Below are 18,708 nucleotides of genomic sequence, written 5' to 3' on the forward strand. Positions count from 1 at the left end.
GTGTAATGTCAGTAAGAATACTCACTGCAGCTCCAGGAAGTCCTGGTCGTCCTCTCTCACCAGCAGGTCCTCTTGGACCCTACAGAATAAAATTAAAAGTGTGGTATTATTTTAAACTAGATATGTGTGAGAATGGTTGCAGAGTGAGCGAGGCAAGTTTTGCGTTAGGTGGAAGTTAATAGTAAAACTGAAAATTGTATGATAAGAAACATAATTACCATTGCTCCAGGAGATCCATTTTCACCTGGAAGGCCATTTTCACCCTAGAAACATATAAAATGTGTCACCATTTTGTATAACAGGAAATTTATAACTTTTTCAACACAGCATATTATAAAAAATATATGGAACCAAGAAAAAGATTACATTTTAACAATACCAAATTTTTGTTAGCAATCTTATATGCTATAAATCTCAGTTTTTGCATTTTAAAAACTTGAAGACTAAACAGAAGTAATCAACGTGTTACTCAGGGGCACTCAGTCATTTCTAATCTAGACAGTTCAAGTTATCAGCTTTCATGGAAGTTTTAAGACAACATCTCAATTAGTCGCTGTTATTTAGCTCTTAAAATGCAAAACTCGGTATGTTTTAGAAAAAGGCAAACCCTAAAATATAAATCTTAAATATAGCTATAATATTTAAATAAATTTATTTATGAAAATATGATTTTGTTGTGATTTACCTTTAATCCAGGAGCACCTTGTTCACCTTTTTCTCCATTTCGTCCATCAAAGCCCTTTGAAATAGATAAAAGTAGTAAAAATATTAAGATCTGTTAACAATTCAGAACAGTTAAGAACTTTACATTAAATTTTTTATAGCTAGCTTTACCACATAGCACTATTTTCAACATTGACATGAATAATTTAAAACTCTTTTAAGTGCATTGAAGACCTTGGACATTGATTTTACAGTTAAAAACATGAAATAATTAGAAAGTACAATTTAGTCCAATTAGGAATTTGCTTTAAATGTAGCATTAGGCAAGTATCAGTTTCATAGATTTTTATGTCTATGAAGTTGATCAATTTTTGGCTCAGCTGGTTTACTCTATCTAATGTTTTGCATAGAATAAGTCATTTGATTCAATCTGTAAATCATATTGACTAAGTCAAGAATAGTTCTCAATAGTATATTTTCATCTTTTCTGACAGTGGCAGTACGAAACTTACCGTTTTATTTATTTTTTTATTATTATTATTTTTTTCTTTTTGCTGTACGCAGGCCTCTCACTGTTGTGGCCTCTCCCGTTGCGGAGCACAGGCTCCAGACGCGCAGGCTCAGCGGCCATGGCTCACGGGCGCAGCCGCTCCGCGGCATGTGGGATCTTCCCGGACTGGGGCACGAACCCGTGTCTCCTGCATCGGCAGGCGGACTCTCAACCACTGCGCCACCAGGGAAGCCCCGAAACTTACTGTTTTGCAAATATTTTCCATACACTTAAAATCAGCTTTATTACTTTATCTAAAATAACTAGTTGATTTGGTCAACAAATAAAGTTGATAGACTTAGAAAATCAAAACAATTAGTCAGAATCAATCATCTTTGGCACACACTCAATTGTCCAATAAAATTGGTAAGTAAATTGGTAATAAAATTAGGTAAGTAAACATAGCCAAATGCAACAACTTACAGTCAATTTAGAAACTGTACTTACTCTATGTCCTTTCATACCAGGGAATCCAGGCATGCCAGCTGGACCTTTAAGACCCTAAAAATAAGGAATAAAAAAGATATTAATGAACTTTCAAATAGACTCACAATCCAGTAGTAAAAATGCCTTCCCTTTTTAAGTTTAATTTAATTATATAATAATTTTCAACCTAAGATCATTGTGATTACTCCAACTAATTCATTGCATACTGAAAACTTACTGGAGGGCCAGGCAGTCCTCGCTCTCCAGGTCGTCCTGGTCTTCCTGATTCCCCCTAGGTGGAGAAATAAAAGAATATATGGGAGCTTGTGTAAGAGAAAACTCATTGTAACCAATTAGTGAACTGATTATTTTGCATTTTTCTCACCAAGGACTCATGAAAATGGTTGGACTAAACATATGGTGGTGAGAACAGCTTTCCTAGTAAAAGGAATGGGGAGAGCTTCTCCCACCTTGATATAAACTTACAAAAAATGCAGGCATCACTCCAAACAAGTATTATGACCACCTCTCAATCCAGTGGGAAGAATTTGCCATTGGAAATTAAATGGGAAAGAAAGACTGACATAATATTAATTGTGTTTTTAAGTTTTCAAGTTCATAAAGAACAGATACAAATTTCTTTATTACAAGAGACAGAGAGAAGAAGCGTCTTCTCTAGTTAAATGTTGTATTCACTGGATGACTCTTCCTGACAGAGTCAAGAAGCACATTTGGGGGTTTTGTTGGCTTGGAATTCAGAAACTGGTATATGTAGCCATGCAAATACTATGTAGATTTTCAGAGATTGAATTTTGCTGTATCCCCATTCAATTCTTAAAAACTTACATCCTTTCCGGCAGGACCTAATGGACCTATAGCACCAGGAGGTCCTGGAGGACCCTGAAAAAAAGGAAATAAAAAACAAATATATCTGTAGATTTTTCTGTTACAATCAATTTATTATTCTAACTATGTGTATTTCTAGAAAAAAACTCCTTTTAAAAAATACTATCAATGTTTCTCATCATGAAAATGACACACCAAGTTAATAGTATACCTATATTAAATCCAGTTGTTACTGTTTATTAAACTTATTTTTTATGAAAATTAAAAGTACCATGTATCAGTATTTTATATCACATGTGTGTATTTATAAACCCAAATGCACTTCTACATTTTTTGAGATATTGAAATTTTAAATGTATAGGTATTTTCAAATACTTTGAAATATTAAACTAACTTCACCTTATTTACACAGCATGTTTTATTGGTGGACTTTGTTAGACTATGCTTATTTCTACTAAATTAATTTTAAAATTATATTTCAGAAGAGTAGACATGCAGGTGAACTGAGTGGCTACAGGATAATTAATCTATATTTAAGACAAAGACGATTTGTATTCGCACTAGGAAGTGGACTGTGGTGGTGGCTAATTAGCCAGGAAATTCCTAGATTAAAATAGTAAGTGTCTCTTAAGATATCTAAACCATTGAGTCCAAAAGATCTTTGAAACCAGTTCAACGATCATAAAAGTACAATTTTTTATTTTAAATAAATTTGATCTATATTTTGTAGCATTCGACAGTTATGTTTTAGAAAATGAAGGTGGTTTCTATCTAGAACTGTTAATTTATTAAATATAGATATAATTGTTACTTACTGCAGGACCAGCTTGCCCAGGTTCACCAGGGGGACCTTGGTATCCTGGAGAACCCTAGTGGATAGAATAATACATAAATATTTTTAAACTAACTTAATCTTCATATGATTCATTTACATCGTGAAGACAGTATGAAATCAGAATTTGTGAATGTAGTCAGCGAATTTTATTCTAGTTTATAAATATTGAAACTACAATTTTTCAGATCAAAATAGAGTTAATTTATTCCATTCTACACACTTAATTCCACTGAAACTGAATTGTTTCAGACTTGAAGCCATATGACATGCAAATTAAATATGTGTTTTAATTTTACCAAGGTTTTACTTGCTAATAGTTAAAAGGAACTAAATGTGAAATTCCAACATCTTTGAAGGAATGATAGTTTCTTGGTTGCTACTTCTCTACTTAATTGGGATTATGCTTGCTGGAATGGCAAAATTACAGCAAGATCTGTATTAACTTGATTCATATAATATGCATGAAGAAGAAATCACCATTAATGACTATACTTACAGGGGAACCAGGATGACCAGATGTACCAGGGGGACCGGGTGGGCCGGGCGGACCCTGGAACAAAAATTTGAAAGATAAGTACAAAATAAATGCATCTGAAATACACTTTATCCAGGCATCAGAGATGTCTCTGTTTTGAATGATACTGACATCTTTAAAAATGAGAACAGCATACCTCATTATGTGATAACTATTCATGGATTAATTAATTTTATTAATTTTAAATGAAAATCTCATCACAAAAACTTCACTCTAAATGAAATTCTCTCAGAGTCAATAAAAATTACTGGTGTTATAAAATGTTGACCTGAGTTCCCCAAAAAGTGCTTTCAAAATCTGGAAAACTCTATACAAAATGCTTTGAGAATCTCTGCAACATTAGGGTGATACTTGAACTGGTGAAGAAGCATATTTTTGCCTGGCAGCTCAACTCAATGTGGAAAAATATTGATCTGCATAGTATAAACCCCAGTTTCTAAAAATAATGATGTAAATCAACCCAAAAGTTCTTAACTATATCACTGAGTTGTGTTGATATGAAGATTTAGTTGCGTGTGTAAGATTCATCGTACTTAGGACAATAAATTGTAAATGATTTATCATTGTTCAGAAATACAGGTTAAACTAGAAAATCTTCAGTTTTGTAGCACACTATTTATAAATACTGATAATAAATTTATAAAACTAGAGTTTCTTCTTAAATTTTATCTTGTAACTTTTTTCCTGGAATTTTAATAAGTAGTGGATTTTTAAATTTTTTTGGTTTTTCTTTTTAGTAAAAACAGTATATCTGATTGAAAAATAGGATTCATAATGTGAACGTAGCTGAGTAACAACAGATGTTTACATTTACATAGTTAATACAATTGTCCTTCTGGTTTTAAAATATACACAAAAAATTCACAGGCTCTAAAACTTTAAAGATGAATAAAATTCTCTTCTTACAATTTACTTTTTACCAATTAAGGGTCTTTCTTTAACTGATCATTTAGATCTAATAGCTGAAATTTTGTCCTCTCTAGTTTTAGAAGTCACAACTATGGGGTCCAATGATCTGAGCAGCAATCTTCCATAATCCCTGGGAATCCAGCTTCATGTCTCATTTACACATACATACCTGTTTCTGACAATAAAATGATAACCTTCCATAGTACTGCTCTTCCTAATGGCTATTCTTCAATAAGGGTCATTTACATGGGACACCATGCGTCAAGCACACGTGCCTAGGTTTCAATGCTTTTTTGCTCTTTTCTTCTATCAAAACTTCAAGTCATTTACCTTGAAGGGAACCTTTTGCATACAATGTGAATTGATATCATTTACAATAGATGAACTTCAATACTCGATAAATTCTGGAAATATTTGTATTTCAGGATTTGAGGTGAGATGAATTGTGATATTGGATTGTCATCAAGTGGATTGTCATCTAGAAAGTAGCATTTGAATAGTGAGCAGACATTGAAAGAAGGTTTTGAACAACTCAGGTGAGAAAAAGGAAAAGTGGAAGTGAAAAATAACAAAATTTGGTTAAAATTAGGAAATATATGAGTGTGAGACCTAAGTATGAAGGCAGTTGTGCCCCTGGAATAGGTGGTTTTGTAAAGAAGGAAGGAGCGGCAAAACAGGCATGAAATAAGAGGCAGTGAAGAAAAAAATGAGTTAGGAAAGAAGGATCATGATAAACCTACCATTTTCTTTCCCGCCTTAACAAAGAATAAGCTATTTTGTACAATTCTGTCATAACACTATTACTAGAAGAACAACCGTTCGAGATTTAACAGAGTGGAAGGCTAAATTATTCTCTAAATGCTGACAAACACTTGTACATACAGGTAGCCCAGGATAGCCTGTGATTCCTCCTGGTACGCCAGACTTGACATCATATGCCTCATACTGGGGAGAATAGTTCTGTAGCAAAGAGACCAGGTAGATAAGATCATGTTGATATATAGATCATAATTCTTTTCAGAAGCATTTAGAAGAAATGCATGCAACATCTGTTCACTGATAGAAAGTTTTCTGCATGCCAGAGAGTGTGGTATGTATTATTTAATTATCTTGCTAATTCTATCTCTGTAACTTTAGATATTAGATGTCTTACAGAAATATTTGCCTAGGCAATGCACAAATCTTTCAACTGACTGTATGCAATTTGTTTCTAAATAATTTTTTTCTACATGCTCTTACTAAAAATATTTCTAAGTGATATCTACAGCCTTAGAAACATAAGATCGTAGACGAAGACTGAAAGAGCCTTGAGATCATATAATCTGACTTTTTTACTTTGAGCAGAAAAAATGAAGATGTCAAATTACTTTCTCAAAAGTTAATGATACAAGTAAAATTGATATCTCCAGTTTTTAGTTAATGTACCTAACAGATTCGCCAAAAAGTAAACATCCCCATAGAAAACAAGCACGAGATTTAATAGAAAGTTTCATGTGTTTATTGGATTGTTTTGGAGATTATTTTATTTTGAATTCTAGGCCTAGCAATGGATTCTGTTTGGTACCAAGATAAGAATAAGTTAGACTATATCCTTTGCTTCCTATCAAATTGATTTTTGAAAATCTTTTTTTTCAACCCACAGTGATTTGTATATATGTTTTCTAATTTCTCCTAATTTCATGCAGTAGAAATGTTGTCTTATTTATTTGTTTAGTTATCTGCTTTACATGCAGAGTTAGTGGGTTGCCATGCTTTTCAAGAGGAGCAAGATATGCTCTGAAGGCTTGGCAAGAGTAGTTGCATAGGCTTGAATAATCCTCCGGACTTGAAGTCATTAAGGAGTGCTCATAGTTCTTCAGCTGCTTTTGTCCAGACTTTCAGAGGCTTTACCATCAGGATTATAAGGGGAATAGTTACAGCAATTCCTCAATTCTCTAGGTTAATTCTTTGGGGAGTTGACGGTTCATTTTTCAAGCCTAATGCATATATTATATGCCTGCTTAGAAGCTAGGAAATTTTGCAAAGATATAGTAGCAATAGCATTAGAATTATGAGGAAAAGTGAATATTTATAAAGCACTTAGAAGAGTGCCTAGCGTATGTAAGCACTAGATGGGAATTTGTTAAATACATAAAATCAGAGAATAGATATAAGAAACCCACAGAAGTGAGATGTCATATAGACTAAAGAAAAGAAAATGAACCAGGTAGTTTTAAATAGGACACTCTTTTAGTCCTGGAATTTATTACCTGGGTACCAGTTGGGCACGATTCACAGATTCCAGGAGGGCCGGGAGAACCAGGGGAACCTGGCAGTCCTGGAAGACCAGGATCACCATTTCTCCCAGGAATACCAGGAGGACCCTAAAAAAAAAATCAGAGATAAAAATAAACAAAACACTGAAAAGTCCTAGTGATTTAGAATCATTATTAAATTGTAGCTTTTATGCTTTATAAGAAATCAACATAAAGGATATGTTTTCTCAGGAATCTATACATTTGTACCCAAATCATGTGTATAATTTCAGTGTAATTTATTCCTTTGTATATTGACCTATATGTTATTTTTCAAACCAATAATAGGGATGAAGACACTATACAAAGTTGGGGAAATCTGAATCTTTACATGCACAATTATGGATTCTCAGTTTGAGTTATCATGTGTCATTATTTAAATATGTGGTACTAAAGGAAATGTATACATGATGAAAGTTCAAATATGGAAAGGTTATTAGAAGGGAAAAAAAGAAAGCAAACTCATCAAGGAACTAATTTCCTTTCACTGTAGAATGTTTACTTACTGGATCTCCTTTGGGGCCTTGAGGTCCCTGACCATTAGGAGGGCGAGTGGGCTAATAAATGGAAAAGATATAGATTAAACAAGACATAGATAGGAACAATTTTCCCATGAAGTGTGTCCCAATTTCTTATCCTAAATTGCATCCAATCCCTGGTTTTTAACAGGAAGGTTCACCTTTTACTGGTAATACCCATGTGATTATTTGCTGGACATTACTTTCACTTCCTTTCAGGCTCCTATGACATAGGAACTATTCACGTGTTTAAATATGAATCTTGAGTATGTACAGATTTTCTTTAAACTCACAGCTGTTGGAGGCTGTGGGCAAACTGCACAACATTCTCCAAATGGGATTTCGGGGTTGGGACAGTCTAATTCTTGGTCATCACATATTATGTCGTCACAGAGAACAGATCCTGAGTCACAGACGCATATTTGGCATGGTTCTGGTTTCCAGACATCTCTATCCGCATAGGACTGACCAAGATGGGAGCATCCTCCTTCAACAACTGAAAAATAAGAGAGATGGTATAATATTTTGCACGTTCAAAAAAATCCAAAAATTAAATTATGAAGAATATCATGGTCTTCCTCCATAATTTGCTAGGTAGTAAGAGACTGCGTTAAATACCAAAACTGTTTATTAACATCAAATTGGCATACTAAGGTAAATTTTCCTTAGGGCCAGCAGGTATTTTACTTTTGCTTGTAGTAAGAACTTAATACCAGTGGAAATCTGACAATCGCTTAAACATTTACTTATTAATTGTACAATTGAAAACAAGTTTTGCTATCTAATTTCTATTCTTTGCTTCAACTATAGATGGGAGCATTAAACTATAAAGATGATTTTGTCACTAACTCTGAAGACTTTCTGGATTTTATTAACCTAGTTGAGAAATTCAGGGGAAAACTGAATTACTCTTGGCAACATAAAACTCTTCCAGATTCCTGGGAAAATCTTAACAAGTCTTATTGTATGTATTGAATATCACTGCTAGCTCTGTTGGGCATTAGTAGGTCAACATAATATGATATAATATAATATATTGTATATCTCATATGGATGTAAAGAGGTTTCCAAATCACTAAAAAAAAAAAAGTTTTTAAAACAAAAATTGGCAAGGAATAATAAGGAAAAATATGAATCATGACCATGTGTATGTGTGGCTTAAAATGGTCAAAAATTTGCTTCAACGAAAATTTTAGACTTGTTTCCTAATTATATGTAAGATACTGACATTTCAGCAGCTATTAACAATGAATCAGCTTAGGGGTTGCCAAAATAAAATCAGGTCTCAATTCTTAAAGCATTAGCTGTGGACTGTGCTTGAATACCACTTTAGCTCTTGAGGATTACTTTGATAGCTTGCCAGTAACTGAGAAAATAAATTACAAGTTTCTAAACATATGCAAAAATTTTTGCCAACAACAAATCACATACTTGTTCAGTATTTGTATTTTTGTGAAACAGTGAAATTTTATTTTCTCAGAGCCCGAACTTTTGTCTGTTGAAAGAGGCTTGCTTGGGAGAAGGCAAGTCATTTAAGAACATTTTGGTGCCTTGTGGCCAAGAGGCCTTTGAGAGAGTCCTGAGATTTTTCCACCTGGATACTACATACAACCATGAATGTCACCTCTTCAAGTTCCTGTTTTTATATCCTCTCCATACCTGAAGTAATGCTAAATATTTTGAGTATAGAGGTTTGGCTGATTCAGTAAAAAAAAGTTCACCAAAAAAGGAGAATTTTAGAATCTAGGGACTCTACAGCGTACCTCCCCTCCTCATTTCCATCTATGTGTGCAGATACAACTTTAATCATCTTGTGCCACACCCCTGATGGATTCAAGAAGTTTAAGAGTCTTTTCTTGTTACAATTACCCAATGTGTTTACAGCTAATAAAAGAAAGTATGAGTGTTTCACTGCAATTTGAAGTAGGCAAGAAAGAATCTGCTTATTTTAAAAGTTATTATAGTTCCTCCTCCATGTTTGAAACAGATGAGAACGTTGGAAAGAAATATCGTCTAAGCTTTTAAAGGAGCATTCCTTTATACTTTGTGAGCATAAAAGCTGAATGCCAAAATGCTTACCTCATGTGAATGAAGTAGGCCTGTTTAAATGGTGTTTTGAAAGATATGCTTAAGAGAAGTGCAATCTTTTTCATATTATTATGAACAGTAGTAATTTAAAGGATCTAGGCATTAAATTTGTTCTCTAAGCAGAAATGACATATTTAGGAACTAAGTTCACTGGTTTTCAGAAAAGGCATGAAAATTTTGATGAGCTGGAAGGTTGTTTAATGAAATTGTATGACATACATATTTCAAACTTTACACTGGCTCCCTTTTCTTAAGATGAATTATTTTTTAAAAATTTCTCTAAATTAACATTATATGAAGTGTCCCAACAGATTAGTTTTAGCCCAAGGTTTTTTCTCATTAGTAATGTGGATATCAGGCTTCTCAGCTTCCTTGAAGATATCACTAGTATAAAGAATATTGACCATAGGCCAATATATGTTTGAAATTTGCTGAGAGTAGATTTTAAGTGTTTTCACCACACACACACGCACACACACACACACGTAACTATGTGGATGTATTAATTAATTTGATTGTGGTAATCATTTCACAATGTGTATATATATCAACTCATCATGTTGTACACCTTAAATATATACAATTTCATTTGTCATTTATATTTCAATAAAGCTGAGAAAAATATACGACCAGTTTATACTAATACTTTTTTTAGCTCTTTTTTTAGCTCTTTGTCTTTGGGTCAAGAATATCTTTCTATATTTAACATAGGACCTGTTTTATAAAAATTAGCTGTTGGATACAAATGAAGATAACAGTTAAAACTAGGGTCAAGCATGTTGTATTTTAAATATCTTCTCTTCCTACGTTCTTATTCTGCTTTAAAATCAACATAAAACATTTTCCCTTGTGTATTCATCCTCCTATATTTGTGTCTCATTGAAGGTACTATCACAACCTAGAGATACGGTATTTTACATTCGCTCTGCAAACTTTTAAACAAATGAGCATAATATTGACATTAAAGTTGTAAATGAATTTTTTAGAATTGGGGTTAAACTCAGTGTTACATAAATGAAAACTATTTAGCCTTTTCTTTCCAAATTTTATTAGAAGCCATGTGTGTTATGCTTTTTAAAACATAGAGGTCTCAATATAAAGGTTGAGTTAATTTGGTGTACTTCTCTTTTTTTTAAAGGTGATGTTGTTCTAAATAAAAGAAGAAAGGTGGAATACTTGAAAGGTAAGAATTAATGCACTTTTGTTTATTGCCGTAACTTATCTCACATTCATTTGAAAGAAATCTGGCTCTCCTGAAAAGTCAGTTCCTGTAGAAACTTGTAGCTGAAAGTCAGACTTTTCTCTGCAGTTCTACCTCAGTCACCCTTGTTGAAAGAATGGAGAATTTTATGTAGTTGCCTCTAACTCTGTGTTTTGTGCATGACAAAATATGGTTGGCAATATGTTCTCTCAGAAGCTAAACTTATTACACAGATGTCTCACGGTCCTCAGTTTTAGGACCATAACCTAGTTATATATGAGAAAATCATGGCAGAGTCAAGGAAAAAAATGTTTTGCTTTCAAGAGGAATAAAATGCTCTAGTTAGCCACTTGCAGCATTTAGAAATAAAATAGAAAATGGAATTCAGAAACAGTAGTCATCTCATATTATTCCCTTCTTTTCTTAGATATCTAAATTCAGAGCAGCTTTGATGAAAAAAAATAAGATACATACTTTTGTAAATATGTTAAAGAAAAAGTAAATAATCTCATTTTTACTGCTGGACAAGTAATAGATTTCCCAATTACTTCCTTTATTGTTATTGCTTAAACTAAGTCTCCCTGTTCCAATGTGTAATTAATTTTAAACCCCACCTCTCATGTCACTTAATGTGAAGTTCCTTAGTACAAAGAACTGTCCTGAAATAAATTTCTCTGTGGTCACTCAAACAATGCATTAGACTAAATCATCATCTAAGTTATAAAACAAAATGAAGCTAGTGTATGACATAATCCACTCTTTGACTCTTTTATTTCCTAGCTCTCTGTTTTGGAACTTTAGAGAAAAATAAAACCAAGTAACATAATTTAATATTTTCAGATGTTCTTAAAAGCTTTCCTTTTTGGTGTTTTGGTTTCCATTCTTCAAATGTTAATTTATGCTGATTGATGGAATTTTACTGTAGTGACTAAAAAATAATGCAAGTTATGTTTGTCTTAATTACATTTTTGGAGTAAAAATAATATGCCCTAAAGCATCCAATCAAATTGTTAATTTAGCTTGAGTGATAAGTTTAATTTTTTTCTCTTTTCTTATTGAATCCTCTTCAGAGAGAAGGTTTTCTTTAATCTGAAAATCTAAAAATAACAGATGTGATATGCAAATTATCGTAACATTATTTTCCTCTTACTGTAGAAAGTTGAATATTTTGTAAGTGTGAGCAAAAGGAGTTCATATAGCTTCCAACTGAAATATGTTTGGCTTTTAAATGATATTTATGTTTGAAGAACATACATTTTAATAAATATGTTTTGACTGCTTATTATTAATCAGAGTATGTTAAAGTATGTTAGATGAATTAACAAAAAGGATTGAAGGAAATATCTGTAGACCTAAGTAGATAGATAATTTCAATTTTAAAATGTTTTGCATGGACAAGGTAGATTCTTCTTATTCTTGTCTCCTACAGAAAAAGAAAACAAACACAAAACCAAGACATTTTATGAATAATCATTTCTAGATGTTTCCTTGTTTTATTCTTTATAGTTATATGATTTTTATGTTTCCAATTAGAAATTTCCTTTAAGGTGGTTAATGTTTTGCCCTGTGAAAAATAAAAAAAAATTAGAGAATTAGAATTAAAAGTATCATATACCTAACAATCAGCAATTACATTATAATATAATCTGATTAGTGATCAATTATAGGATTACTGAGGAAAATATATTCTACTTGTATAATTACAGTTGGCAAACATCTTTAAGTTTTATGTCTGATAACCAAAATGTTATTCTTACCTTCCTTATCACTAAATCATTAAGTACTTTAATTTCTTCCTTACAGTAATTTTATTTTCCAGTGTTAGTAAAACTAATACTAGGCAGAGTTTGTATCTGTATCTCTTATGTTACAAGCCCTGTTCTGAGCGCTTCGTATATCTATTTTACTTAATCTTTCCACAGGCCCTGTGAAGTGGGTGTTGTCATAATCCTCATTTTACAGGTGGGAAATCTGAGATACAGAGACATGAAGTGATTTTCCCAAGGTTTTATATGGTAAGAGGTAAAGCTAATATTTGAAATTAGGAAAGCTGTCTCTAAATTCCATACTCTTAACTACTACATTCTATTCCGTTTCTGCAGTTTCAAGGGCAGGGTGGGATTAAAGAAGTTAACTTCAAAGCTCTGTCCCATTATGGTTTCTAAATCCTGCAAGCTTAAAATCAGAATCTAAAAAGATGGGTTTATTTCTTGTTTTTTTTTAAGGAATAACATTTTTCTGCAGAATATCTTTTCAATCTGGCCTCAAAACAAGAAGATAATATCTGGAGTTGAATTCTGTTGTTTATTTTCTCCTGACCTTATGAAAAAGACTTTAATCTCCAAGACCACCCTAATGACATCCAGACCACCAACAGGATTAACTGGGACTGGGAACTCAGCATACATTTTACTAGATACAGAGAAGCAGGATCCTATCAGCGGCAACAACAATAAACAGATAAGGCTTATGTATCCAGTGCAAAAAAACATATTTAGGATGTCTAAGATTGATTTTCAGAAAATATAGTTACTAAATGATTCATATTAATGAACTTCTAACTACATTAAAAGCTTCCCTTCTGAATCTGGACATTTATGAACATACCAGGCAGCTCCAGAGTGTTTCTCTGATTTTAATTAACTTGAGAAACACAGTCCCTGTTTGCTATCCTCCACACCAAACACTACAGAAAACAAAGTTTTGGAAAAATAAATGCCATTTTACTGAAGCAGTAATTTCTTAATGTGACTTTTCAAAGCAAATTTAATTTTTAATAGGTTCTGAATCCTTTATGTTCAATGTTTACATCTTTGGGGCACTTTAATTTTTGCCCTCTTCTTTGAACTTTTCATTTTGTTCACTAAGATTACATTTTAAACGGCAGTTCTTGACCTCAGTCATGGAAAATACAACGGTTTTATTAGTTAATCTGAAAGGAATTCATTTCTGCTGTGTTTTCATTAGGCACAGACAGAAATTCTAGTGTTTAATGTAGCTCCCCAAACTGCAGTTAACAAATGGTTTGTGTAAGAATTGCTATCTTATTTTTTCCGTTGTCATCTTGACATGAAACAGGCCAAGTTTCCCTTTTGAAAACTCTAGATTTTTTTACATCATACCACCCCTCTCTTTTCTATTTTATTTTATTTTTTTCTTTTGAATGTAGAAAACAACAGCACTACACTTTTTTTCCAAGAAAAACTGTTTTACGAGAAACAGCTCACTGAGATGTTTCCAGAAAGTTATTGTAGACCTGGAAACTTTACAAATGTTCTTCATGTCCAGCAAAGGCAATAACATCTTTCATCTTTAAATCTTTAACTCTTAAGCAATCCACTTTAATCACTTCAAGGTGGTGAGATCATCTGATGTTACAGAATGAAAGAACTGAGCTACATAATCTTTGGAACGCTGCACCAGTCATCCACAATGGAAACCATGGGGTTTCAGTAGATGGCACTCTTCTCCCTGAGTGACTACTCAAGTTCTGGCATGCAACTCTGTAGGTGTGGAACAGAGACTTTTGTGAGGGCTTTTAGTCTCAACTCTACTCCTAGAAAACTCATATCCAATGGTTCTTGATTTTTTTATAGTGAGCCTGTAGATAAGACATCAACCCAAGAATCTGAATTAGTTAGAAGCACATAACCACAGTCTTCCTTTTCCAGAATTGTTCCATTGGCTTTGTTCTTTTCTCTTACAATACAGAGATGTTTAATTTCAGAATTTAATCAGAATATCTATTTACTTAGAGGCCTTTAGATCATCTGATGTTGAATACTCTAGAGGTGGGGAGGAAATGCAAGGTATCATTAATGAAAAACACAAAATTTTGTACCAATATTTTATTTTCTTGGAATTTATATTTTTACAGAGCTGAAGATAATTTCTGCTTACATTTTAGATGAGCCTCCTATTTAAAAAGTAGATTTAGCAATTCAAAGTGTGCTTGATCAGTAACAAATCCCCTCTTAAAGCATAATGGAAATTAGTGTAAAAGAAAATAGACTCTCATAACCTGTGATAAGGAACTGATTTCTCTGAGTCCATTTACAGTGGACTTTAATTCTAAAACAATTAAATGCCCACAGTTCATTATCACAGTGTAATTAGCCGAGTAACTAAATATAAGCTCAAACGTTAGAACACTTTTAATTAAAATAAGTTTATCTCCCTGCCCTAATGAAGCAATATTACTTAGTAATAACTTTTTATCCTTTTATCTATTTAATAAGCAGTAACTAAAATATGTCAAATAGTCTAAAAAATCAGAAACTTGACAAATATTCACAAAAATAGTTATATATTATATGTGGAATAGTTATATGTGGAATTTTGAAAATGGTCATAACATTCAAGCCCATTTCCTAAAAGTCTTTGAATATTGCTACCATGTGTTTGTGTTTGAGTATGCGTGTTTGACAATATTTTATCAGTAATATACTTATTTTCTTAGGAAAGTAGTGTTTAATATTTAAAATTCACACATGTGATATTTTTAAATCTCATTATAAAGTATGGAATCCAGCTGTGTAACATTTATGTTGGCATTGGTTATGCAAATGGTAACTGTCTGTCAGGTGGCAAGTCTTTGTGCTTAAAATCTGGCATGTTTATAAACTACAGGAAATATAAAATAGAACATATTTTTCCATTGGTAGAAGAAAATACATGAATTAGATAGAACTTTCACAGATTTGTAAAAAGACCAAAATTCTTTGTGAGGACATGTTTTATGCTCTAGAATATTCATGTGAGTAGACTAGAAGTTAGTGCTTATTGGAGCTGTTCTGCTTCTGGGATTCTCAGGGCATTTATAAGAAACCTATATCCCAGAACTCTATATGACTATTCTCAATGTGCTGTATATTCAACTACCTCCTGTAACCTCCCCAAAACTAATCTACCAGCAATTTTTGGTCTTGTTTTGTAAAACCTCCAGGGAACATAAGATGTTACTATCTCAAAAAAAACTTAAACATCTTTTTTCATGAGAAACAAAAGCAGTAAACTGAACAAAATCCTTTACAACTTCTTGTGAGCATAAAAGCATACAAATGGATCAGCAAAATTTCATAGTTTTTTATTATATTCTGCAGCTAAAGGGAAAATAAAAAGAACTTATGTGATATAAAGATCCTGTAGGTATCAAACACTTTTTTCCCCTCTGAAGTGGGATTGAGAAGAAAAATACTCATAATGATTATAAAAGATTGTAACCACCAGGCAACCACAAATATTTTGTCACTCTTTTGAACTAAACATTAAATGTTTGCAGTCTTTCCAATAAATGAGAACTTTGTGATTTTTTCCCCAGAAATTAGCAGAATTTAAGGATTTTTAAAAAGGTAAAAGTCTTGATTGAGGTGGAGGTGTGGTAGAAGTCATTTGGTATTTTAGCCAAGGAAGGACTAGGGGTTGTGGCATCTTCTGGGAGAATAGAATGGGGAGGAGAAGAGGAGAGGAACAGAGGAAAGAGGATTGAGAGTTCAAGGGAAAGAAAGGGGGAGGAGACAAGAGGAGGGAAGAAAGAAAAGAGATGAAGCCACACAGAGGGCACTAGGGGATGAGGGCAGGGGTGATAGAGGAAGCAGGGAAGGAGGAGGAGAGATGGTCTTGCCTAGGAAGGGGGTGGGGTGATGAGTGAAGGAATGACAAGGGGGAAGAGGTCTAAAGGAGTCAAAAGGGGTGGAGAGATAAGAAGGTGGAGAAAGGAAGGGAGGAGAGGAAAAAGGAGGAGAGGAAATTAAGGGAACAAGGAATATGGATGTTTCTTTTCATTTGTGGCCATGGTCTGAATATAACTGAAGAAATATCATTGGGTGTTTCCCCCCTACTTACATATACAACCTATAGGACACTAAAGATATCTGACATTAAAAATGAAAAACTGTTTTCAGACACTATGTTTGCAAAAACTATAGGTTTAAATGTAAGCATTTTTTTATTATGTGCACATAGAAATGAATGTGTAATGATTTCTTCTAGTATCTTCAAACTTAGCATTTAAAGACTTATTTCTATGAAAGGTTTAATTCCAATATGTCTGGTATTTTAATGACTCTGAGAAACATATGAATTAAAATAAATATTTTCACACAGTAAGATAATGAACCAAACATGGTTTTGAGGAAATTAGAACATGAGAACCATCATTTGCACTTATTAGAAAATAGAACAAATCAACTTTTTGAAGTCAAAGAGTACTAATATCTTTACCTTGTTTGCAGAAAAGTCAAACATTCCTGTTGAAAATATTTTCATAAATATTTTCTTTGTCAATGTAAATGCAGTTAAAATGTAGAACATGCAGAAAACACTAGGCCCTTAACAATAAATTATTAGAAGATACGTATTAATCAACCATGTAAGTGCTTGAAACTGAATACAAACAGGAACAATGAAACTTTTATACAGTTTGAACCTTTAAAGAACGTTGCAGATATTACCTTGTTGCCATTTTACAGAAATATATTTCAGTGGTTCTAATAATGTGTAGTGTTTTCCTTTAGACTATGCTTAATGCATGCTATTTTTAAGATGCATTATCTTACTGGGTAAACAATGCTTAATACTCTATGCTGACAAAGAATCCAGCATACAAAGGAGAGCATAAAGGTATTACAAGAGACCAATAACTTCCAGACTGCTTAGGGAAGCGTTCCACGATGTTAACAATCCAGGAGGGGAACTTTGTAAAGCCATTTAAAAAAGTTTCCAGTACCGTTAACGTGAAAACAAGTTAGTACAAGAACATCTTTATCTTCAACAACCAGAGAACTTTCAAATACAAAACGGACAGTATTCTCTTTAAGCAAATGTAAAAAGCACCACCCTGGTCAGTACTATGTTTCACAGCTGGGAGCTGACAGAGGAAGTTAGCTTTTAGGAGACTGGTTTCCCCTTTATACTGATTTGTAAAGAGAAGTAAAGGCAAAAACCCCATAAAGTTTCTTGAAATCGGTACCTACTCACCTTCCTGTTGTGCCAGAATAACAGTGGGATGAAGCAGAGCGAAAAGTAACCAGATCCCCTTTTGCACAAAGCTCATCATGTCTAAATATCGGACATGAGACTCTTTGTGCAAAAAGGAGAAAAGCAAAGCAGCTCAGAGTAGCACCATCAGTTGTTCCCTGCCCTTCAGCACCGGGCCCGTCATAAAACTCAGCCACTGAGATTCCTGTGCTTTGGCCTTAAATAGGAAAAAGTTTGGCTTCCTTCGCTCTCCAGCCCCTTTCTGAAATATGAGAGCAGCACCCATCCCCTGAGCAGTAAAAGAAATGATTAATATGTCTTTTTCCCTTATGGAAGACACAACACACAACTTAGGAGAAATTGCACATCTGGAGCTTGTGTCTATATGTGTATGTATAAGTTTGTTTCATATTTTAGTCATACGTGTCTTTGCACAACTTAAGAATGTATATCAAAAAGCTCTGCCTTGAGTTTTAATAAAAGACTTAGATGTGGGTATTTTTTTATCTCCCCTTATTAACAACTGCATCATTTTGAGAAATTTCTTGATGCCCTTTTCTTGGGCATGACTAATTTGCCAACCTGATCTTCCTAGAAGACTTTTATATTGGGATTTTGCCAGAATCCACCCTAACTCAATTTAAATAGGGAACTGTAAAAGATTAACTGGAAGAAAAGCCTCTGTTTTTCCACCCACTCTGGGTCCTGGAAATTCAGTTTCAGGCAAATGTCAGAAGACTAAGTATCTAAGATATGTTTGAGTGGCACCTTAAAAGTTAGCTACTAATCTATAGCTGTTTCTATTTGTCACAAATTTCTTTAGCCAGCCAAAGAGTAATTCCTTGTGAGAGTGCAAATTTTGTAC

The 18,708-nt window shown here is 33.3% G+C and overlaps 1 protein-coding gene across 1 annotated transcript in view; it reads right to left on the reverse strand.

The window, feature by feature from the left end:
• Positions 1-18,038, reverse strand: part of COL3A1 (collagen type III alpha 1 chain) — a 38,720-nt gene extending 20,682 nt beyond the window's left edge. The window contains exons 1-13 of the mRNA XM_024733648.1: positions 17,844-18,038; positions 7,870-8,072; positions 7,565-7,615; positions 7,014-7,127; positions 5,647-5,724; positions 3,817-3,870; positions 3,301-3,354; positions 2,486-2,539; positions 1,878-1,931; positions 1,661-1,714; positions 686-739; positions 219-263; positions 26-79 (exon numbers count right to left, since the gene is read on the reverse strand). Of these exons, the coding sequence (XP_024589416.1) occupies positions 26-79; positions 219-263; positions 686-739; positions 1,661-1,714; positions 1,878-1,931; positions 2,486-2,539; positions 3,301-3,354; positions 3,817-3,870; positions 5,647-5,724; positions 7,014-7,127; positions 7,565-7,615; positions 7,870-8,072; positions 17,844-17,922 (948 nt within the window). The 5' untranslated portion in view covers positions 17,923-18,038. The remainder of the gene's footprint in view (positions 1-25; positions 80-218; positions 264-685; positions 740-1,660; positions 1,715-1,877; positions 1,932-2,485; positions 2,540-3,300; positions 3,355-3,816; positions 3,871-5,646; positions 5,725-7,013; positions 7,128-7,564; positions 7,616-7,869; positions 8,073-17,843) is intronic.
• Between the last annotated feature and the right edge of the window lie 670 nt (positions 18,039-18,708).

This window comes from Neophocaena asiaeorientalis, unplaced genomic scaffold (assembly GCF_003031525.2).
Source record: "Neophocaena asiaeorientalis asiaeorientalis breed wild unplaced genomic scaffold, Neophocaena_asiaeorientalis_V1.1 scaffold24, whole genome shotgun sequence".
Taxonomy (NCBI): domain Eukaryota; kingdom Metazoa; phylum Chordata; class Mammalia; order Artiodactyla; family Phocoenidae; genus Neophocaena; species Neophocaena asiaeorientalis.